We start from the raw sequence: 25,030 nt of genomic DNA on the forward strand, positions 1-25,030 counted from the left end.
GATGGGGTGGCTGGGTGATAGACACTGGGGAGGGTATGTGCTATGGTGAGCGCTGTGAATTGTGCAAGACTGTTGAATCACAGATCTGTACCTCTGAAACAAATAATGCAATATATGTTAAGAAAAAAAAAAAGAAGATAGTAGGAAGGGAAGAATGAAGGGGGGGAATTGGAGGGGGAGACGAACCATGAGAGACTATGGACTCTGAAAAACAAACTGAGGGTTCTAGAGGGGAAGGGGGGTGGGGGGATGGGTTAGCCTGGTGATGGGTATTAAAGAGGGCACGTTCTGCATGGAGCACTGGGTGTTGTGCACAAACAATGAATCATGGAACACTACATCAAAAACATGCTGTCTGGGGCGCCTGGGTGGCTCAGTTGGTTAAGCGACTGCCTTCGGCTCAGGTCATGATCCTGGAGTCCCTGGATCGAGTCCCGCATCGGGCTCCCTGCTCGGCAGGGAGTCTGCTTCTCCCTCTGACCCTCCCCCCCTCTCATGTGCTCTCTCTCATTCTCTCTCTCTCAAATAAATAAATAAAATCTTTAAAAAAAAAAAAAAACTAATGATGTAATGTATGGTGATTAACATAACAATAAAAAAATTTTTAAAAGTTTATGCTTGATACTTAATGCTTGGTTTTTGTTATTTTGTTATATTACCTATTGTTTAATACATAGATTAGCTGTATTCTTGTATGTTTTGAAACATTAGGAGAGCCATGAACCTACTATACAAATTTAGAAACAACTCACTACCAGTTACATTGAAGCCACCTGTGTATTCCTCCAAATCCAGTCTATCTTCTTTTTTTGGAGATAACCACTATTTGAATTTTGCGAGTATAATCTTGCTTTCTTTTCATTTGACTACACCTATTTTATCCCTTAACAGTATGTTGTTCAGTGGTGTTTGGTTTTGAACTTTATGAAAATGGTATAATTTAAGTAGTCTTTCTGTTATTTATTTTCCCTATTCGGCATTGAACTTCCAAGAATCACCATCAGGCTCCCTGCTGAGCAGGGAGTCTGCTTCTCCCTCTCTCTCTCCCCCTCCCCCCTGCTCATGCTCTTTCTCTTGCTTCCTCGCTCTCAAATAAAATCTTTTTTAAAAAAAAAATCTGTTTCTTGATTTGTCTCTTGAATTTTTATCCCTTTGCTCTTTGTTTTGTTTCATAAATTCCACATGTGAGTGAAATCATATGGTATTTGTCTTTCTCTGACTGCCTTATTTCACTTAGCATTATGCCCTCTGGCTCCATCTTTGTCATTGCAGACGGCCAGATTTCATTCTTCTTTTTATGGCTGAGTAATATTCTATATATAGACCACATCTTCATTATCCATCATTCGATGGACACTTGGGCTGATTCCATACCGTTGCTATTGTAAATAATGCTGCCATAAACATGGGGTACAGGTATCCCTTTGAATTAGTATTCTTGTATTCTTTGGGTAAATACCCAATCCTGTGATTTACTGGATCATGACATAATTCTTTTTAACTTTCTGAGGAACCTCCATACTGTTTCCACAGTGACTACACCAGTTTGCATTCCCACCAAACAGTGCACATCCTCGCCAACACCTGTTGTTTCTTGTGTTGTTGATTTTAGCCATTCTGACAGGTGTGAGGTGGTATCCCATTGTGGTTTTGATTTGCATTGCCCTGATGATGAGTGATGTTGAGCATCTTTTCATGTGTCTGTTGGTCCGCTCTGTGTCTGTTGGTCCGCTCTGTATATCTTTGGAGAAGAAATGTCTGTTCATGCCTTCTGCCCATTTTTTAATTGGATTGTTTGGATTCTGGGTGTTGAGTTTTACAAGTTCTTTATATATTTTGGATACTAACTCATTATCAGATATGTCATTTGCAAACATCTACTCCCATTCCGTTGGTTGCCTTTTAGTTTGATGTTTGCCTTCGCTTTGCGGAAGCTTTTTATTTTGGTGAAGTCCCAGTAGTTTACTTTTGCTTTTGTTTCCCTTGCCTCAGGAGACATATCTTGAAAGAAATCGCCACAGCCAATGTCAAACAAGTTACCGCCTCGCCTGTCCTCTCTTCTAGGATTTTTACGGTCTCACACACATTGAGGTCTTTAATCCATTTTGAGTTTATTTTTGTGTGTGGTGTAGGAAAGTGGTCCAGGTTCCTTCTTTTGCATGTAGTTGTCCAGTTTTCCCAACAGGCATTGTTCGAGAGACTTTTTCCCATTGGATATTCCTTCCTGCTTTGTCAAAGATTAATCGGCCATATAATTGTGGGTTTATTTCTGGATTCTGTTCTGTTCCATTGATCTGTGTGTCTGCATGTGCTAGTATCCTACTGTTTTGATGATTAAGGTTTGAAATATAACTTGAAATCTGGACTTGTGATGCTTCCAGCTCTCTTTTCCTTTTTCAAGATTGCTTTGGCTATTCACGGTCTTTTGAGGTTCCATACAAATTTTAGAATTGTTTGTTCTGGTTCTGTGAAAAGTGCTGTTGGTATTTTGATAGGGATTGCATTATATGTGTAGCTTGCTTTGGGTAGTATAGACATTTTAACAATATTTATTCTTCCAATCCATGAGCATGGAATATCTTTCCATTTCTTTGTCATCTTCAGTTTCTTTCATCAGTGTTTACAATTTTCAGAGTACAGGTCTTTGACCTCTTTGTTAGGCTTATTCCTAGGTATCTTATTATTTTTGGTGCATCTTTATTCTCTATTTGATGGACTTTTTTCCCCTAATTTTTTTTTTATTTTACAAAAAACCCACAAAAACAAAAAACTGCTAGGAATTTTTTGTAAATGTCTCCTGGTAAATGTGTGGGGGTTCCTCTAGGATAGTGTTTCTTGAATACAGGTTCCAACCTATTAGAGATAATAGAATCAATTTAGTGAGCATAGTAGAAAATATTAGAGCACTTCAGAATAATATGAGTAAATATTCTGTATTGTGCTCTTAAAAGATGTTTCATTTGGGTACTGAGTTTCAGTGTCAAATGTACCAGATAATGACACATTGTTTTTCTACAATGCTTTTTAACAATTTATACTTAGAGTAGTGCTTTTTAGAGATTTCCCTTACTCCCTATCTTCACTGTTTGGAATTGTCAGATATTTTTGTCAGGCTGGTAGATAGAGAACTGTATTTCTCTGTAGATTAATTTGTGTATTCCTGGTTACTAATGAGGTTGGCCATATTTTTATATATTTGTTAATGATTAGAAGTTTCTCATCTAAGAAGTGCTAGTCTTTAGCCTATTTTTCTATAGAGTTGATTGTTTTTTCATTGACTTTTGGAACTTTCTGATACAATATGAATGTTAATCCTTTGGCAGTTATATTTGTTTTTTTACATATATCTTCCTCCATTTTCTGACTCTCTTTTCATTATTTTTTTTTTCTCAACTACTGTAACAGAAGTTAATTTTTATGTAAACATATTTATTATTCTTTTCTTTTATGGTTCATCTTTTTTTCCTCCGAAGTCTCATTCCATGGTCAGAAATATAAGACATTGTAGATGTATTTTCTTAGAAGTTTTAATATCTTGTGTTTAAATTTAAGTCTTTGATTCATTGGGACTTGGTTTTTATGCATGGTTTTGGGTAGAATTCTCATTTTCTTTTCTTTTTCTTTTTTTTCTGGGGAAGGGGTATGCAATTGACTCAGCACTACATATTGAATAACACATCTTTTCTGCAATCCGGGATCACACCTCTATCATCTATCATTTTCTCGTGTGTGGGTCTATTCCTAGACACACTCTTCTGTTCTCACGTTCAGTGTGAACACTGATATAATACTGTCTTAATTGCTTTGACTTTAGTCAGTTTCAGTATCTGGTAATGAAACTCCCCCAGCCTGTTCTTCCTAAGGATGACCGTGGTTTTTTCTTATGTCTTTGCATTTTCATATAAGTTTTAGATTCGCCTCATTAAATTAGTTTTCTTTTAAGATTTTATTTGTTTATTTATTTGAGAGAGAGCAAGAGAGACCACAGAGGGAGGGGGAGAAGCAGACTCTGCGCCGAGCAGAGAGCCTGATGTGGGCCTCGATCCTAGCACCCCAAGATTGTGACCCGAGCCAAAGGCAGACTTAACCAACTGAGCCACCCAGGTGCCCCTAAATTAGTTTCTAAAAGTCCTTATTTGGAATTTTTATTGAAGTTCCATTGGTATAAAGAGAACTGATATCTTTACAAAGTTAATTCTTTCTATCCACAAATCCAGTGTAGCTCTCAATTTGTCTTTTTGTTAATGTCTTCTACTGATTTTTCTCCATAAGATATTGCCCATCTTTTATTAAATTTATTCTTTTTTTTTCTGTGTTAAGTGATTTTTAAAATTAGATTTTCTAAGTATTGGCTGGTTATATTGATTGTTATATTGCTCTTATATCAAGCTATCATTCTAAACTTTCATTATTTTTAATAACTTCTATAGATTATGTCAGTTTAGGTTCTTTCTCTACAGTTTTTAAATCTATTTCAGTTACTTACTGAGCCAACGAGAAGGTGATACTAGGCATTGTTGTCTTATTCTTGACTTTATTTTTTTTTAAAAGATTTTATTTGTTTACTTGAGAGAGAGAGACACAGTGAGAGAGGGAACACAAGCCAGGGGAGTGGGAGAGGGAGAAACAGAATTCCCGCCAAGCAGGGAGCCCGATGCGGGGCTTGATCCCAGGACCCTGGGACCATGACCTGAGCCGAAGGCAGACGCTTAACGACTGAGCCACCCAGGCGCCCCTTATTCTTAACTTTAAAGGGAATATTTTCAACATGTTCCCAGTAAGAATAACGTTTTATAGGTACACTTTAAAAAACAAAGGTAAGGATTTTCCTTATTTTTACTATTTATTATGAATAGGCATTGAGTTTTATTAAATATTTTGTCTGCATTGTTTGAGGTAGTCATGGTTTATCCTTTAATCTGTCAGTGTGATGAATTACACTTGCAGATATCTAAAGTTAAACCACTCTGGGGTGCCTGGCTGGCTCAGTTGGTGGCACATGTGACTCTTGATCTTGGGGTTTTGAGTTCGAGCCCCACGTTGGGTGTAGGAGATTACTTAAAAATAAAATCTTTTAAAAAAGAAAAAACACTCTTACATTCCAGCGATTAATCTAATTTGTTCATAATGTGCTAATTTATTTTTTTGAGGATATTTGTATGATTGTTAATGTATAGGACCAGTCTGTAATTTTCTTTGTGCATCCTTGTCTAGTTTTGATAACAAGTTATCTACTTATCTCTTGGAATGAGCGTGTGTGTTGCTTTTTTTTATTCTTTTGAAGAGTTTATACAAGTTTGGAAAGAAGCATTTGTTGAAAAGTTCCCTGTTAAATATCTTGGTCTTCTTTTTTCCTCGTGGACAGATATTTCTGTTTTTTAAAGGTTTATAGGACTTCACTGTTTTTTAAAGGTTTATAGGACTATTCAGACTTCCTGTTTGTTCTTGAGTCAGTTTGGGCTTGCTTTATTTTTCTAGCTCTTTGGCCATTTTGTCTGTTTTCAAGTAAAGCTGTTCATAACTTTCATTTATCTTTTTAATCTCTGCAGTATCCCGTTATATTCCACTTTTATTTCCTATTATTGTTTCCTTCTCTCTCTCTCTCTTTCTGGATAAATCCTGTAGAGATTGGCTATTTTTTTAGTCTTTTCAAAGAATTAACTTTTGACTTTGTTGATTTTATTACATGTATTTTTCTATTTTACTAATTTCTTCCCTTTGTTATTTTCTTCCTTCTCATTTCTTGAATTTTATTCTGCTTATGCTTCTCAAGTATTTTCAGCCTCTCTTCTAAAATAAGCATTTGAGTTTCTATATTTTTTTAAATTATCACTTTGGTGACAAGTTTGATATTTTAATTGTTCAATTCTAAATATTTTAAATTTCTAGCCATTTCTTTTTGACCTATAAGCTATTCACAATTGTTTTAAAGTTTCTAAATCTTGTATATGTGTTTTTTAAAATTTTAACTTTTTAGGAATGCCTGGGTGGCTCAGTTAAGCGTCTGCCTTCAGATCAGGTCGTGATCCCAGGGTCCTGGGATTGAGTCCCATATCAGGCTCCCTGCTCAGCTGGGAACCTGCTTCTCCCTCTACTTTGCCTGCCCCTCCCCCTGCTTGTGCATGCGCATGCTCTCTCTCTCTTTGACAAATAATAAATAAAATCTTAAAAAAATTTTTAATTTTTTAGCTAATTATTTCAATTTAAATTGCATTGGGGTAAGAGAACATTGTGTGGCATCTGTCCTTTGGTGTTTGTTGAGATGTGCTTTATAGGCTACTAAGTGGTTAATTTTTGGAAATGAATACTTATGTGCATGAGAAGAATTTATATTCTATAATGATTAGATTCAGGGTTCCATGTGTGTCTGTCAGATAAATCTGTTAACTTATGTTTATCAAATCCTCTATATCTTTCCTAACTTTGTGTGTGTGTGTGTGCTTTACCTCATTAATTAAAAGAGAAATGATGACACTTCTATTATGGTACATTTTTTAGGGCTTTCCTAAAGTGCTCTTATCAGTTTTGATTTATATATTTTGTGATTCTAATCAGGTACATCCAAGTTCAGAATTCTTACAGGCTCTTGATGAGGTAAACTTTTTCATTGTATTGGGTTCCTCTCTCCCTTATAATGTCTTTTTTTGGTTTTTGGTGTGGTTTTGGTTTTTTGTTTTGTTTTTTCCTCAAAGTCTTTTCTGGCCAGCAATAATATAATATTAATTAAAAATAGCCTGGTATGTGTTTTTTTTTTCTTCTTCTCTTCAATCTTCCCGATTCTTTATATTTCAGATACAGTTCTTGGAATTAGCATAGAGCTAGACTTTTTTTTATTTTATTATTATTTCTGAGCTGAACATCTTTAGCTTTTAACTGACATATTTAGCCCACTTTTATTAATAATATATTTGAACTGATGTCTGCCATTTTACTTTGTGCTATTTTTTCTTTTTTTCTTATACGCCTTTACCTACTCCTGTCTTTTCCCCTCGTTTTGATTCATCGAGTTTTTACTGTGGGTTGTTAGGCGGTTTTTGTATTTTTGCCTCTATTAGTGTGGAAGATACATAGTCTGTGTCTACTCTTTTAGTGCTGCCCTTCAAATGTTTATCATGTTTTAGCCTAACAAAATCTAAATGATCACTTTACCTCCCAACAACCAGTATTGGGAGCTTAGAATACTTGATTCCAGTTATCTTCCCTCCTTAACTTAAACTATTGTCTATTATCTCAGTTTTCTTAAAAAAAAAAAAAATTTTTTTTTAGGGGCGTTTGGGTGGCTCAGTTGGTTAAGTGTCTGCCTTCCACTCAGGTCATGATCTCGGGGTCCTGGGATCCAGCCCCCAATAGGGCTCCCTGCTCAAAGGAGAGTCTGCTTTTTCCTCTCCCTCTGACCCTGCCCCCCGCTCATGCACACGCACTCTCTATCTCAAATAAAATCTTTGGAAAAAATTATTTTTTTACTTTAAAAATTTGCACAAAGTACACCTCACTTTTTCAGTGCAGTTCTCTGAGTTTTAACACACATGGATTTGTGTAACCACCACCCACAAACAGGTAGGGAGCTGTCTATCACCTTAACCTGAAATTGGCTATTCTCACTGAGCCTCATGTTTCTGAGATCTATCTAGTTGTGGCATGCATTAGTGCTCCCATCCTTTTTATTGCTGAGTAGTGTTCTGTTGTTAATCCATTCACTTGTTGACGGTTTGGGTTGCTTCCAGCTTTTTGTCATTGCAAGTAAAGCTGCTGTGAACATTCGTGAGATGTTGTAGGAGTGTGTGTGTGAATGTAAATTTTATTTTCTCTAAGGTAGCCTTGCTAGATCGTATGGCAAGTGTATGTTCAAGTTTGTAAGAAACTGCCCAGCTGTCTTCCATAGGGGAAAACATTCTGCGTTGCCCTCAGCTCCCAGCAATGTGGGAGAGTTACAATTGCTTTACATCCTCTCCAGAACTTAATATGGTGAGGTTTGATATTTGTTGTCGGTGGTGATGGTATTTTTGCCACGTTAATAGCATTACCTCATTTGGGTATTAATTTGCATTTTCCTAATGGATAATGTTGAGAAGTGTTTCCTGTGCTTATTTGCCATCCATATATCTTCCTCGATAAAGCTTCTGTTCAGATTTTTTGCCCATTTTTTAATAGGACTTTTTTCTTATTGTTGAGTTTTAAAGTTCTCTATATATTCTGGCTATGATTCTTTTGTCATGTATCTGACCTGCAAATATTTTCTCTTTCTGTGGGTTGTCTTTCCAGTTTTTAACACTGCCTTTCATAGAGCAAAAGCTTTTAGTTTTGATGAAGTTTAATGCATCAGTTCTTTTTCTTCCATGGATCATGCTTTTGGGTTTTTTTGGTTTTTTTTAATCAGTTATTTTATTTTATTTATTTTTTAAATTTTATTTTATTATGTTACGTTAGTCACCACACAATACATCATTAGTTTTTGATGTAGTGATCCACGATTCATTGTTTTCGTGTAACACCCAGTGCTCCATGCAGTACGTGCTCTCTTTAATACCCATCACCAGGCTAACCCATCCTCCCACCCCTTTCCCCTCTAGAACCCTCAGTTTGTTTCTCAGAGTCCATAGTCTCTCATGATTCATCTCTCCCTCCGGTTTCCCCCCCTCCTTCATTTTTCCCTTCCTTCTCCAAATGTCCTCCATGCTATTCCTTATGTTCCACAAATAAGTGAAACCATAATGATACTTGATTTTCTCTGCTTGACTTATTTCACTTAGCATAATCTCCTCCAGTCCCATCCATGTTGATGTAAAAGTTGGGTATTCATCCTTTCTGATGGCTGAGTAATATTCCATTGTATGTATGGACCACATCTTTATCCATTAATCTGTTGAAGGGCATCGATCATGCTTTTGATATCGTATCTAAGAACTCATTGCCTAACCCAAGGTCAAAGATATTTTCTCATATATTTTCTTCAAAAGTTTTATAATCTTATGTTTTATACTTAGGTGTGTGAACTATTATGAGTTAGTTTTTATACATGATGTGAAGTATGGGTCAAGGTTCATATTTTTTGCATATGAATATTCAGTTTTATCAGAACAATTTGTTGGAAAGACTATTTTTCTTCCTTTGAATGGCCTTTGCACTGTTGTCATAAATCAGTTGGTTATATTGTCTAGATCTTTCTTATTTATTCTGTCCTATTGCTCTTTCTGTCTTTTACCACCATACTCTTTTGATGACTTAAAGAAGTCTTAACATTAGGTAGTGAGTCCTACAAATTTATTTTTTCTAAAAATTATTTTAGATCTTCTACTTCCTTCTCAGTCTTATATCGATTTTATATTCAGTTTGGCTGTATCTACAAAAAATCCTGTTGAAATTTTTATTGGGACTGCATTTAATCTATAACTAATTTTTAAATATTGATATCTTTATTATGTTGCATTTTCCAATCCACACAGTATGTGTCTCCATTTATTTAGAGCTTCTTTGATTTGTCATAAGCATTTTGTGGTTTCCAGCACATACCTTCTGTACATATTTTGATTTGTAGGTAAGTATTTTATTTTTTGTAGCAGTTGTCAATGGCATTTAATTTTTAATCTCAGGATTCATGTGTTCATTACCAGTATATAGATGTAAATTTTATTTTTGTATGTTTACCTCATGTCATACAACCTTGTTGAACTCATTTGTTAGTTTTAGGTATTTTTTCCCTGTAGATTCTTTGGCATTTTCTACATGGACAATAATGTCATCTGTAAATAGGGACATTTAAATTTGTTCCTTCCAGATCTGTTTCCTTTTTGTTTACTTTTCTTGTCTTATTGCGCTGACTCAGACTTGTGGCACCATGTCGGATGAGTGTCAAGGTCAGACGTACTTGCCTTGATCTCTGTCTTAGGGCGCGAAACACTAATCTTTCACCATTAAGTATAATGTTAACTGTAGGATTTTTTTGTTGATTTTGTGTCTTGTTTTGTTTTGCAGATGTTATTTAAGTTGAGGAAGTCCCCTACTATTTCCAGCTTTCTGAAAGTTTTCACCAAGAATGGGTTTTGAATTGAATTGCATTGTCAGATGCTTTTTTCTATGTCACTTGATGTGATCAGGTTTTTCTTCTTCAGTCTGTATTTAATATGATGGATTACACTGATTGATTTTCAGATCCCTGGAATACTATCCCTGGAACAAACCCAACTTGATAATGGTGAATAATTATTTTTATATATTACTGAATTCTATTTGGTAATTTTTTTTTTTAAAGATTTTATTTATTTATTTGAGAGAGAGAGCATGAGAGAGCGTGAGAGGGGGGAGGGTCAGAGGGAGAAGCAGACTCCCCGCTGAGCAGGGAGCCTGATGTGGGACTCGATCCCGGGACTCCAGGATCATGACCTGAGCCGAAGGCAGTCACTTAACCAACTGAGCCACCCAGGTGCCCTATTTGGTAATGTTTTGTTAAGGATTCGTACACCTATATTCATGAGGAATATTAGTCTATAGTTATCTTTTTTTTTTTAACTGTTCTTTGGTTTTGGTATCAAAAGAATACTCCCTTCATAAAATGAATTGGGAAGTGTTCCTTCCTCTTCTGTATTCTGGAAGAGATTGGGTAGAAGTGGTGTTAATTCTTTTTTAAACATTTGGTAGAATTCTTTTGTGAAGCCTTCTGGACCTGAAGATTTTTTGTGGGGGGTTACTTAATAGTACAAATTCAATTTCCTACTATTATAGGATTATTTAAATTGTCTATTCCTGAGGTGCCTGGGTGGCTCAGTTGGTTAAGCGTCTGCCTTTGGCTCAGGTCGTGATCTCAGGGACCTGGCATCAAGCCCCATGTTGTGCTACCTGCTCAGTGGGGAGCCTGCTTCTTCCCCTCCCTCTGCCGCTCCCCCTGCTTGTGCTCTGTTTCTCTTTTCTCTCAGAGAAAGAGACTCTGTCAAATAAATAAATCTTGTTAAAAATTGTCTATTCCTTTTTTTTTTAAATTTATTTGACAGAGAGGCACCCCTTCTCTCTATTGAAATCTACTTTATACGTTCATATAGTCACTCCTGCTTGCTTCTGACTAATGTTTACATGGTATATTTTTCTACAATTTTACTTTCAATCTACTTATATAATTATATTTGAAGTGAGGTTTTTGTCGACAACATATTTTTTTTAAACGTTTTATTTATTTGAGAGAGAGAAAAAGTATGAGTGGGGGTGGGGCAGAGGGAGAGGGAGAAGCAGGCTTCCCGCGGAGCAGGGAGCCCAATGCAGGGCTCCATTCTAGGACCCTGGAATCATGACCTGAGCCGAAGGCAGATGCTTAACCGACTGAGCCACTCAAGTGGCCCTAGACAACATATTTTTTAACCCACTCTGCCAATCTCTGTCTTTTAATTAGCATATCTAGGCCATTTACATTTAACCTAAGTCTGGCTATCTTAAGGCTTAAGTCCATTTCATTTTTGGTTTTATATCTGTTTTTCATTGTTTTGTTTTCTTTTTCTTCCCTTCTGGGTTAGATTACATTTTTATTTCTCTGTAGCATTTTTGAGTGTATATCCTTGTGTAGCTATTTTAGTGGTGGGTCTAGGTATTATGTATACATAGCTTATCACAGTCTACTGGGACCATTATTTAACCAGTTTGAATAAAATCTAGAAACTTTACTTCTTTTTATGTCCCTTTATACTCTCCCAATTATAATTGTATTAAGTATTTCCTCTACATACATTTAGAGCCACATACACAGTGTTATAAATTTTGCTTCAACCATCAATTTAGAAGGCTCAAGAGGAGAAAGAAGACAATTTTATTTACTATTTTTGATCACCAGGATTTTTTTTTCCTTCCTGATACTTCAAGGTTGTTTGTTTTTTGTTTAGAACTTCTTTAGCAATTCTTTAAGGCAAGCCTGCAGATGACACATTTTGTTTGTTTTCCTTTACCTGATAATATATTGATTTTTTTTCATTCCTGTAGGATATTTTCATTGAATAGATTGTAGGTTAGCCGTTCTTTTCTATCAGTATTTGAAAAATGGTGTGCCACTTCCTTCTGTCCTCTGTAATTTCTCATCAGAAACCTTCTGTATTTTGAATTGTTTCCCCTCTGTTAATAAGGTATGATTTTTGTCTCTCTGCCATCAAGTCTTTGTCTTTAGTTTCAGAAATTTGACTGAGTCTTGGTGAGGACTTCTTTATGTTTATCCTGTTTGGGTTTGCTCAGCTTCTTGAATATTATGGCTTTTACCAAATTTGGGAAGTTTTCAGCCATTATTCCTTTGAGTATTTTTTCCATCCCTACCTTCTTTTCCCTCTTCTGGGACTCTGATGACATAAATATTTAAAATCCTGTGTTATAATTCCACAGGTCCCTTGTTTTTGTTTGTCCATTTGGTCTATTTTTGCTGTTTTTTAGACTGGGAAATTTCTGTTATGCTTTCTTCCAGTTTACTGATTTTTCTTCTGCTTCCTTCATTCTAGAGTTGAACCTGTCGACCACGATTTTTCAATTTAGATTATTGCATTTTTCAACTTTAAAATTTTCATTTTTTTTTTTTTAAAGATTTTTATTTATTCAACAGAGAGAGATGGGGGAAAGAGAGAGAGAGTGCACACAAGCAGGGGGAGTGGCAGGCAGAGAGAGGGAGAAGCAGGCTCCCTGCTGAGCAGGACCCTGGGATCATGACCTGAGCCAAAGGCAGACACTTAACTGACTGAGCCACCCAGGCACCCCCATTTTGTTCTTTTTTAATCTTCTGTTCTGAGACTTTGTTTTTAGTTTTTGTTCTTGTTTTGTTTCAAGCACGTTCATAAATGTTCATCAAAACATTTTCACAGTGAATGCTTTAAAGTCTTTGTCAGATAATTCAAACATCTTTGTTATTCTGCTGTTGGCATTTATTGATTGTCTTCATTCAATTTGAGATCTTTCTGATTTTTGATATGATAAGTAATTTTTAATTGAAACTTGAGTATCATATTATATTATGAAATTCTGGGTTTTATTTAAACTTTCTCTTTTAGCTGATTTTCTCTGATATCATTCCAGCAGGGGAAGGGAGAATTCTGCTTTGTTACTGCCAGGTGGAAACAGAAGTCCGGGTTCACCTCTTGGCCTTCACTGGCTCCCCCAAGGGGGTGGTGCTGCTCATGACTGCTGGGTGGGAGTGGGAATTCTGACTCCCCATTGGGCCTTCACAGATACCTCCCTAACTGGGAGGGGTGGGAGTGGTTTGTTATGGCTATCCATTTGGCTTGCATTGATGCCCTGGCAAAGGATGGTTTGTTATTACTGGATGATGGTGAGAGTCCTGACTCCCTCCTGTGCCTACTGTTACACAACCTCTGCAGGGAGGGAGAGGGATGTTTTGTCACCACCAGGTGAGGGTAGATGTGTGGACGGCTCATATGGTTTCCACTGTTACCGCCCAGCAGTGACAAATGTCCCAGCTCCATACTCAGACGTTTCTGATGCTACACTGGCCAGGAGGAGGTGGGGAGGGTTGAGTGCCTTGTTATATAGCCTGGCAAGTGTGGAAGGCTAGGCTCCCTTCCCAGCGTTTGCTGGTATGGGTGGGGTAGGACAACAGTTTTTTGTGGTTTTTTGTTTGTTTGTTTTTCCTGTAGCATTTGGCTCGAGTGAGCAATTATTGTCTATAAACATTTCCTATCTTGCCAGGTTGCTTGTTTCTGATCCTTTGGCTACAGAGACCTGGCTTTTGTTGGGCTTGTTTTGGCTGTCCTCAGTGGTATTTTGGTTCACAGCTTCTGAAGCTCCATGTGTGGAATATATGAAGCAGAAATCCCCACCACGCCATGCCATTCATCGGGTCTGGTGGTACCTAGCCAGGCTGCCTCCTGTCCACCTTGCAGAGTTTTCTTCTTTATTTTTTTTTTTTATTATTTTTTAAAGAATTTATTTATTTCACAGAGAGAGAGGGAGAGAGCGAGCACAAGCAGGGGGAGCAGCAAGCAGAGGAAGAGGGAGAAGCAGGCTCCCTGCTAAGCAGAGAGCCCGATGTGGGACTCCATCCCAGGACCCTGAGATCATGACCTGAGCTGAAGGCCGATGCTTAACTAACTGAGCCACCCAGGCGCCGTTCTTGTTTTTTTTTTTGTTTTTTTTTTTTTTTAAAGATTTTATTTATTTATTTGAGAGAGCGAGAGCATATGAGAGGGAGGAGGGTCAGAGGGAGAAGCAGACTCCCCGCTGAGCAGGAAGCCCGATGCGGGACTCGATCCCGGAACTCCAGGATCATGACCTGAGCCGAAGGCAGTCGCTTAACCAACTGAGCCACCCAGGCGCCCTCTTGTTTGTTTTATACATAAGATCCCAGGGTTTTGTTTTTACTTAGTGAGGGGGAATAGGTGAAATGTGTTCACTCCATCCTCCCAGAAGCAGAAGCCCTCTCACACTCTTACTTCAATGTATCATTTGTTCTTCAATATTTCATACATATGTCACAGTCTTTGATAACTCTGGTCATTGATGTTCTCCAGGCTCTCCGTATGTTGTTTCTTCTTTCTCTGTACCTTTAGTGTTGACAGTTTGTTTTCAGAGGAATTTGCACTTTGGATGTGTGAGCGTGAGAAGGAGAGACTCCCAGAGACACAGAGAACACATCTATGCGAGAGAAATCATTGACTGAACCTTATCTCTGAGATTCTCCAGACAAGAAATTGAGAATGCTTTGCTCCAAAGAAGATTCTCATTCTCCCCGGATGTGACGCAGGGGTTGCTAATTGGTTGGGGCCCCTCCAGCCCGTGTCCAAGTTCTTTCTTGGAATGTGTTCATCTCAGGTTCAAGCCCCCCCACTTTGTGGTGGGGGCACCTAACACTTGGTTGCCATATCTCCGTGGTGGCGTTTGCATTTGTCACCAGAACTCAGTGTTTTCTCCTTCTTTGCTGTTTATTGATCCCTGCTCAGATTTGTTTCTTTTACTTGCTTATTTGGGGGAGGCCATGCGGTACAGGTTGGGGAACATACTTAATTCTGTTATGTAAAAAAAGAATGTCTGGAAAGAAAGAAGCGTGTTTGCTGTCCTTCATCCAGGTTCCAGTCCATAGCAGAAGAGTCTGCAGAGGATCTTGTTTGCCGGAGGATTTACAGTTCCCAGTCAATCCCAGGATTTTTTCTCTTATTAGACATCTCTGCTGTTTTTCTAGTCTCGCCATGAACAGAGAGAGTGGGGAATAAGAATGAGACTCTGTTCCTAATTTTTTTTTTTCTTTTTTTTACTGACGTGTTTCTCAATTTTCTCTTTAGGGCAGAAAAGACTGAAGTTCTGAGTGAAGACCTTCTTCAGGTAAGGTCGTCACCAGCCCCTATATACGGACACCAAATATGTCTTCCCATTACAACTTGAGCTGTTTCAACTGCTCGGACCGCTCTCGGTGCAATCTCTGTAGACGCAACCTTTTCTCCTTTACCGTCTTTAAATACCAGTTTACATAAGAGTTTTCAGGAGACATGGCAGTCATTTGACTGTGGGGTTCACAGAGAGCCCCTGACTCTGCCATTGCCCGCCCCCCTCCAGTTCTCCAGCATTGGGTGTTGTCTCCCCAGCAATGCTTGTCTCTGCAGAGCACGGGCCAGACTCGCCTCCCACGATCGTCCCGATTGATGGCCCCACTTCTCCTGACCTTGCCCTCGCGCGGTGACGCGACCCCCCACTGCTCTGTCTGCAGGTGGAGAAGCGCCTAGAACTGGTGAAGCAAGTTTCCCACAGCACACACAAGAAGCTCACTGCATGTCTCCAGGGCCAGCAAGGGGCCGAGGCTGACAAGCGTTCTGTAAGTGCCTTCCTACCCCCCGCCCCGCCAACAGCTTCACCCCTGGAGGACAGGGCACCCACTCCCAGGGCCTCGTTTGGTGTGGCTGTGTCATCTCTCCGGCCATTTCTGTGTCTGCGAGCTGTCAGGTGGTGTTTCTGTGGTGCGGCAGCCCCTTCCCACATCTTCCCGCCCTTTAACCTGCTTGAAGCACCCCCCACCCTGAGCAGGAAGCACACGGTCCCTCTCTCTGTTTTTCCTGCACTGGGGCAACCAGGGTGTGCTTGGGAGTCCACCGTTAGGGAAGCTTAAACCTGGGTCTTGTCTCTGCTTCAGCTCGCTCATAGATTCCATTTCATGTGCCTCCGTAGTACCGTAAGATCTCCCGGAAAAAATTACACTGTGGTTTTGGAGGTGACAGGTGACCTATAAAGACCTTGGGAAAAGGATTTCCCCTATAATGAAACAGTTAAAGAGAGCCAAATGATGGTATCCTGACGTCTTTGTGTGTAACCTGTATCAGTACTCACGGGCGGTGTGTATTGTGATTCTGTTGAGCAGTTCTTGCTGTAAACAATCATCATCGCTGGCTCACTTTCCCTCCTGACCTCCTGCCCCGCCCCCAACTCCACCAAAGCCTAAAATATTTTCTTAGATGTTCCTTTGGCTTTATGACAAGGGATCTGCAATCTGGGACGTTTTAATCCTCCTTGAGTTTAGAGTCGACATGTTTGGTGTCTGATTGTCTCTGACCTGGAGTTACTGTTGACATCTGCTTCCCAGTGGTCTCTCTGAGCCACCCCCCACCCGCTCCCCAGCTCCCGTGGCCTCCTTTCTAGTGACGGTCACATGATGTGTCCTGACGCTTCATCCCAGTCCCACGCTGCAGTACAAGACACCACTCTGCCTACCCTGTCCATCGTTTTGTCTTCTTCCCAGCCCTGGTGTCATCTTCTCTCTTTTTTTGAGTATCCATTTTAACTTTTTTATTTATTTTTATTACGTTATGTTAGTCACCATACAATACATCATTAGTTTTTGAGGTAGTCTTCCATGATTCATTGTTTGCGCACAACACCCAGTGCTCCGTGCAGAACGTGCCCTCTTTAATACCCATCACTGGGCTCACCCATCCGCCCACCCCCTTCCCCTCTGAAACACTGTTTGTTTCTCAGAGTCCATAGTTTCTCATGGTTTGTCTCCACCTCTGATTTCCTCCCCTTCATTTTTCCCTTCCTTCTTCTAATGTCCTCCATGCTATTCCTTATGTTCCACAAATAAGTGAAACCATATGATAATTGACTTTCTCTGCTTGACTTATTTCACTTTGCATAATCCCCTCCAGTTCCATCCATGTCGGTGCAAATGGTGGGTATTCATCTTTTCTGATGGCTGAGTAATATTCCATTGTATATATGGACCACATCTTCTTTATCCATTTGTCTGCTGAAGGAGCCGGGATGCCCTTCAACAGACGAATGGTGTCTTCTTTCTTAATATTCCCAGCAGGAATCTCTTAATGTGTGGTAGAAATGAAATGTTCACGGGTTTGGAAAATGTCTATGGAAGTAATTCTGTGTATATCGGGAATTTCAGCAAGGGGAACCTGAACAGTCTAAAGGGAGAGTCTGGAAAATTGCTTTGGACGTGAGACCCATTCATTAAACAAACATCTAAGGTGGGACTCTAGGAGATAGATGTTTTGAGTAGGGGCCTGCCGCCAGGCCTGGCCATGACCCACTTCCTTTCATCTGTTCTAAGAAGGGCTGTTTTTAAAATAACTGGTCTACAATACAGAATAGGATCAGGATTAGCAACTGAACATTATCTCTAGAGGGTTGAAACTGGCCTTTGGTGTTGTCAGGTTGATTACTACTAGCGTTATTTTTTCTGGGATGAGGTAAAATTGCCTAGATGTGTCGGGTTTGAATTGAATTGAGGGTCTTGCAAACTATATCAGTTAGGAGGCATTTGGCTCCCTATGTGTTCTAAAAGATGGGATATTAATAGAAAATTTAAGATCTGGCGAGGCCAACAGGTCAGGGGATCACTGGCATTAAAAACGTAAATTTGATGTGTGTGCACCCTGTGTCATGCAGGGCCATACGGGGAAGCACCAGAGTTACTCAGGATAGAAGGAGGAAAATGTGGGCAAGAGACATGATTGTGCTTTCCCCTGGGAGGAATGGATGAGGCAGGATAAACAAGCTTAGGATGGGCTTGTTTGAGAAACTTCAGCAGGCTCTCATCCCTAGTTGTCTGGTACCTGGCCCTGAGGGGGTTAAGGCAGGTGGAAGTGGCCTGGAGAATGAGAGCGCCATAAAAGAGGTAGTTGGGGTGTAGGCTAGGCTGTGGATTGGTTGGTTTTCATTTGACAGGCACACTCATGCGTGAATGGTTGACTGTCTCTAAGTATTGGCTAACCCTGGCAGAGGCGGTCCCCCCAGGGTCAGCAAGACACCAGATGTCAAAGCCTCAGAATACAACAAATAGAAGACATAGTTAACACACTAATTAATTGCGACTTCAGCAAAAAGGCACTTACTGTATATTACTTCACAAGATGTCTGGAGTAGCGGGTCCCAAGGTGTATTCAACAGCTTTGGGTCAGCAGTTCTGCAATGTTCTGGCTCCTCCCAGTTGTAATGAGGCTGCTGCAGCCCCAGACATCACATCTTCATGTAACCACATCATAGGCATATAGTGTGAGGGTGAGTGGTAAGAGGATGAACTATCTTTGCATGCTTTTTTTTGTTTGTTTTTATCAGGGAGAAAAAAGTCTTTCCTGGAAGAATTTCTTTTATGTCTCCCTGCAAGGGAGGCTGAGGAAGTGAGTATGTGTTGGAGAGAATTGGGTTTGCCTTGACTGGCCATGAGGCACCTGCTGGGATGCACGTGATCGGGCTTCTGTTGGAAGGGAGAGCGCGCAGTGGTATGATCAGGCCCTGAGGGTTGCAGCCACGTTAATACAGTGATCACCATGCAAGCTGGATACCCATGGGGTTGACCTGGAGGAAGTATGTGCTGGAAGTGGGTGCTCGAGTATGTATAGGTCAGTGATATCCCCGCACAGACTTCGCGTGTTTGACTGGGTCAGTGATTTCTTGAACTGATCAGTCTTTTCGTGTCTTCGTAGGACTGAATATAGGATCCGGCTGAAAAGAAAGTCAGAGAGCTGTTTTAAATATTTAACAGCCACAGACTGGCAGGAGAAAAATGTCCAAGGCCACGACTCAAATACACTTTTCCAGTTTTTTTCTAAAGTAACATATCAAGGGATTTAATAGGATACATGACACTTATTAATTGCCTCGGGTACTGAAATATGTACTCGGTTCTTTGAGATTATTAGGAAAGGAGATGTGTCAAGATCTAAGGAACAGCAAAAAGAAAAAGAGATTAAAAGTGAGAAACTTAAAAAAAAATTGAAGGGGGAAAAGCGGGAGTGAGGGAAGCAATGAACAAACACTAAATAGGGAGGTTGGGTGTGAAGAGAGGGTCGAGAGGTTAATATAGAGAAGAAACTGATGGCGGCCAGAGGGGAGGGCGGTGGGGGGGAACGGGTGACATGGGTGGGAGGGCAGTGGGAGGTACCAGCTTTCAGTTATGGATTGTACAAGTCAACAGGGATGAAAGGCACAACATAGGGAACATAGCTTATTGTAACGGTGCCATATGGTGACAGATGGTAGCTATGCTTACGGTGAGCATAGCGTGCGTGTGTATACAGTTGTTCAATCACTATGTTGTACACCTGAAACTAATGTGGCATTGTGTGTCATCTCTACTAAAGTAAAAAGGGGGGGAGGTGGTCAGGAGATGCGTGTTCTCCGAGGGAATGAGGCCATCTGAAGTGAGCAAGTGGGGTCCTAGCATCTCAGAATGGGAAGGGACTATAAGAGTGTCCAGGTAGAGGGGCTCCTGGGTGGCTCAGTCGGTTAAGCGACTGCCTTCGACTCAGGTCATGATCCTGGAGTCCTGGGATCGAGCCCCGCATCAGGCTTCCTGCCCGATGGGGAGTCTGCTTCTCCCTCTGCCCCTCCCCCCCTCATGCTCGCTCGCTCTCTTTCAAATAAATAAAATCTTAAAAAAAAAAAAAAAAAAAAGAGTATCCAGGCAGCGTTGGGCATTTTATTGGCGCACACGACACATTGCTATTTGTACTTCTTTTTAAACAAGCTCATTAGCCCTTTAGCAGTTGAGTGCAGTTTCCAACACCAAAGCTTTTATCATATATCTCTAAAGGTTTGGCTCTAAAAGCTGGGGCTGGCTGTCCCATGGGAGTGGACAGAGACGTGGAGTTTTGTGGCCGCAACCTGAGTGACCAGAGCAGGGTTATTCGGTGAGCACAGAGTTAAACTGGATTTCTTAAGTGGGATGGAGAATAGAAAGGATACGAATTAGGTTTCCATTTTGCTTCCTTCAGTCCAAGCTGATTGCTGGTTATTTCATTGGTTTTTTAAGACCATCAGCATAAGGAAAATAGTTTTTCCCTGTCCTTGCATTTCTCATGGGGAAGTAACATTCAACAAATACACCGTTAGCAGGAGTCCTTCTCCACCTTCCTCACTAAATACTTGGAAAGCGCCACGTCCACCACGCAAGGTGGTACATCTGCCAAGTGCTGAGCAAACCCAGCAGGATCCCCATCCTCTGGAAGCTCATGGTCTTCCAGGGAAGCAGCCAGTACATGGAGTCATTAGTTCCTCAGCTGAGGTTTCAGGGCGAAGAAGAAGAGCTCACTAGGAATTAAATAGTAGAAGATGTCTGTGAGGAAGTGGCCTTTAAGGGCAGCAGAAGGTAATGGCAGCCAAAGGGATGAAGCTGCTTCTAGGATGGGGCAACAGCTGCAGAATTTTCAGAGACAGGAAGGAGCTGGGGCATCTTTGAGAGACACGAAGGTGGCCAGTGACTAGAATATGGACAGCGACAAGGAGAGGGGCCGGAGATGGGACTGCGGGGACCCCATTGCACCTTAGAGGCCATGGTAAGGATTTGGGGGAGCCAGTGTTTTAATCAGAAGGGGCATGGTTTATTTATTTATTTATTAGCAATCGTGTCAAAAATGGATACATGGGGGCAGAAGCTATGGTGGAAGAGACCGACAAAGATGGGAGCCATCTAGGCGAGATGCATTGGGATCAGGGAAGATGGAGAGAAATCGGCAGATGTGGTAGATACACGATGTAGAGCATGCAGGACTTGAGTCGATGTGGGGTTGTTAGGAGTGGAGAGGGCTTTCAGGGTCTCTGGTTTGAGCGACTCTTGACTCCATAAGATTTGATGAGATCACCTAAGGAGACAAATGGCCCTTGAATCAAGAGCCCCAGGACCTGTAGCATTTTAAGCCCTAACAGGAGCTGGATCTATCAAAGAAGGCAGAAGAGTCAAGAATAGTATGGGAAATCCACCGCCTACTCATTTCTAACTCCCAGAGGTCACCCTATATTTTTCTCTTTCCACACCCAGACTTTCAGAAGGTCCCACCTGCTCTTCTTCCAGACAATTTCCATTGCCTTCAGTATTTGCCACCCTCATCCATGCATGCATCCTCTCTGGCCTCCACACGGCCAACCCTGGCAGGTCTCCTGCTCCTCCTCAACCCTGTCCTCTTCATAATCCATTCTCTACACCGGAGATCAGATGGAGCCACCATCCTGCTGAAATCCCACCAAAGGATTCCCATTGTAGAATCAAATTTCACCTCCTTACCCTGGCCCTTGGACCCTCATGACGCGCCTTCGCCTGCATCTCTGAGCTCGGCTCTTGCTCCCACCCCCGTCATCACTGCCCCCACGGCACTGACCTGTCACAGAACACAGACATGCCCACAACTTTTTTCTTTTCTAATTCTAGCCCTGGGGTTCTCAGAACGGCTCCCCTTCCCTCCTAATGTTTGTTCCCTTCCTTCCCCCAATCACACCGCCCCATTTTATTTTCTTCAGAGTGCGTATTATTATCTGAAATCATGGTGATCGTTCCCCATCACTGATGAGTTGAGCTCCATGGGAGCAGGGATCTTGTCTCTCCATTATGGCTATATTTTTAATGCCTAGAACAGGGCCCGCCACAGGGTAGGCAAGGCTAAAAATACATTTGTGTCATGAATGGATGGCCCATGAGTATTTTAGGCGCAGAACCTGCAGAATATGTCAGCACACCACTTTGAATCTTTCCTGTTCTCTACAGAAGCAATTTAGCATGATGATTCTGCATTTAAGCTCTGGCAGCTTGACTACCTAAGATTGAAGCCCAGCTCCCCTGCTTTCTGAACAAGTCCGTTAGCTCTGGAGGCCCTGGTTTCCTTATTTGGGAAATGGTAATAACAGTAATGAATTTTTACCCACTAAGGTTGTTTGAGAGTTTGGTGAGGTTAGTCCGTGTAAACGCCTAGCACGATGCTTTAACATAAGAAAACATTAAAGAAGTAGAACCTGCTGCCATTATCACGGCCCCACTGTTCTGCTGAAATGACTCCTGACCCTGAGCAGTACATCTGGGCTGTGTCTTTTGGGGAGTGAACCCCAGGAGAGCTACTTGGCTGGGCTTGGAATTAGAGGAGAGTGGATAGCAGTTTTCAGAATTAGAGGGTATGGGGGGTGTGTGTGTGCGTGTTGGGGAAACAGAGTGGATATTAGGATTAGACTTTTTGTCTCTGAGTCATCCTACAAATTGTGTTGCTTGTGCCCGAGATATTTTAGAGAGAAGAGTCATCTCAGAAAAGTCAGATTGACAACTTCCAAACCCTGGAACATTCTGTCTTCCCTAACCTTAATTCTTCAGGTTCTATTGGTACTCTAGAGTCAGGGGAAAGATTATTTTAATACCTTCTTTTTGATCTGAAAGATCGCTGGCTGGGATGAAGGTTGCTAAGTAAGGTCTTTTTACCCAGGCATTCATATCTCCCTGAGCATCGGGTGGCCTCAGCCTAGATCCTTGTTCATAGAGGGAGACCAATTTCAGCTGCTTCTGTAGATCATTGGGCAGTTTAATCCTTCCTTATATCCTTTACATGAAGAGACTCAGTGTCCTTATCCGTGAAGGTGGGGGTGAGCAGACTGGGGGGGGGTGGCGGGGGGAGAAAGCAGATAATACCAGTCGTGAGGTTCAGTAATGTGCCTGCCATCCACCAAACCCTCAATTTTTCCTTCCTCTCAGAGAATCTCTTTAGAAACAGAACTAATTTGTAGTCTGTTGTAGATTACAGTTCATTAACTTCTCTTTTGCCATCTTTGATTACGCACTGTCACTATCCCCTTTTTGACATGAAGGTGTACAGCCTTGATTCATTTCTTCCTTCCTCTTTTTGCTTAGTGGCTTCCTTCTCACTCCTTGATTTCAAAAGCATCTATACAAATAAAAACAAATCATTAATTTCCACCAAGGTTTTGCCCAGTTAACCCCCTTCACTCCTGCCCTTGGAAGTCCACACACTAATTCACCCTCAGCCTCCCTCCTAGAGGGGCTTCTTCCTCCTGAGAGTCACCTGTGCCGTGAGCACAGGCCCTGGGTGTGACAGTTACACCATCAGTAGAGGACTTGTTAAAATGAATTTTCTCCTCTTCCTTCCGTGATCTATGTAGCTGTTAAAAAAAAAGAGGAAGAATGGAACAGCTCAGTGTGTCATGATGGGAAATGACCCCAGAGATATCTGTACACAAAAAGGAAAGCAAGGCTCAGAGTGGTGGGTATAGTATGCTAACATTTGCAGGGGAAAAGTATCCACTAAAAATAGACACGCACATATGTATAATTGGATCCGCTTAGAGTGTTTATGGAAGGATGTACAAAAGACTTATCGCTGTCATGGTGTCTGGTGAAGGGCACTAGGTGTCCAAGAGTCAAGGATGGGAGGGACACTTGCTGCTGTAAACTTTCTAGTGACTTTTGAGTTTTGTGCCATATGCATGTATTTACTGGTTAAAAATCTGTTAGAGTGTTGGCTCGCAAACTGGCTCTTGGACACAGAGGGCAAGGAGAGACCACAGAAAGAGACAGACCGCTCCAGGTTTGGTAGGTGGCAGGTTTAAGAAGCAAGGGAGCTTATATATGAGGTTCATCTTGGGTGGTCACAAGACTAATTGATCCCCACACCCACCCGCCAAATCTTAAAAGTTCATAAAGAGACCGTAACTGGGTTCAGTCACGTATATGTCCAGATGGTCTCAACAGCACCTTACTTTCCCAGGGCTGTGTCCTTAGGGCAGCTTCTAGCTTGGGCAAGACAGCGTAGGAGGGGGGCAAGGAACCTCTGATTGCCTGGGTCCAGCTCACGGGTCAGTCAGCAGTCACATGCTCTCAGTGACCTCCTCCAACACGTAGCTAGCTAGATACATAGAACAAAGAGCAAGAGAGAGAAAGGTTATTCTCCATGTTAAAATATTATGGATTAAAAGACCATCGAAACAGGAATAACTCTCACTTTGTGATACTGTGTCACTGGATGCTACTCTCTTTGCCACCTGAAAGCCTCTCAGAGTCATTAGTGAGGGTGTTAAGTGATGAAGTGAGTGGAAGATAATAATAATAAGTGGTGGAAAATAATAAAGTCCTGCACTTCAGGCTACTTTTTCTAGTGTGGATTGTGCAGAACAGACACTTGGCTGTGCCCACCATCCTTCTCCAACACTGGCTAGCCTCGCGGTCCTCAGCAGCTGTTTTTGTTCTCTTGATCTTGACCCTCCTGCCTTTAGCCACCCACAGGCCCAGTTTCCTGCTTGACCCACTGGTAGGACTAATTGAGCTCATCCTTGTCCATATTAGAAGAATTCAGGTCATCAACCGGTAGATACATTTCCCCAAAGGATATCAATTTCGAGGCTATTGGAGGTCCCCTTTAGTCTGTTCTAGGCATGGTCTTTGTTACTTTGTTTCATCGTCAAATTTTAAAGAAGGATTCTGGATAGCTGAGGTCCTGCCCCAAAGGCAGGAGTCATGGGACCCAGGATGCTCAGCACAAACCAAAGTGGTCTTCCTGTGTGAGCTAACCCATACCAGGATTGTTCTACCTGACATTCAAGGCAGAGCATCTTCACTGGTTTGTTATTGGAATATTTTAGGAATTTACATATTGAAGACCTTTCTCCTTAAACCAGGTGTCTCAGCCTCAGCACTCTTGATATTTTGGGCTGGGTAATTCTTTATTTTGGGGAGACTGTCCTGTGCATAGTAGGATGTTTAGCAGCGTCCCTGGCTTCTCTCCATTAGATGCCAGTGGTGTTTCCCATGTTGTGAGAAGTGAAAATATCTCCATACATTGCCAAAGTTCCCAAGAAG

The 25,030-nt window shown here is 41.1% G+C and overlaps 1 protein-coding gene across 6 annotated transcripts in view; it reads left to right on the plus strand.

The window, feature by feature from the left end:
* Positions 1–25,030, plus strand: part of ARHGAP44 (Rho GTPase activating protein 44) — a 160,853-nt gene that overhangs the window by 73,179 nt on the left and 62,644 nt on the right. For all 6 annotated transcript variants that reach the window (XM_036067681.2, XM_036067682.2, XM_036067685.2 and 3 more), the window contains exons 2-3: positions 15,249–15,288; positions 15,671–15,775. In XM_036067681.2, the coding sequence (XP_035923574.1) occupies positions 15,249–15,288; positions 15,671–15,775 (145 nt within the window). The remainder of the gene's footprint in view (positions 1–15,248; positions 15,289–15,670; positions 15,776–25,030) is intronic.

Source organism: Halichoerus grypus, chromosome 2 (genome assembly GCF_964656455.1).
Source record: "Halichoerus grypus chromosome 2, mHalGry1.hap1.1, whole genome shotgun sequence".
NCBI lineage: Eukaryota > Metazoa > Chordata > Mammalia > Carnivora > Phocidae > Halichoerus > Halichoerus grypus.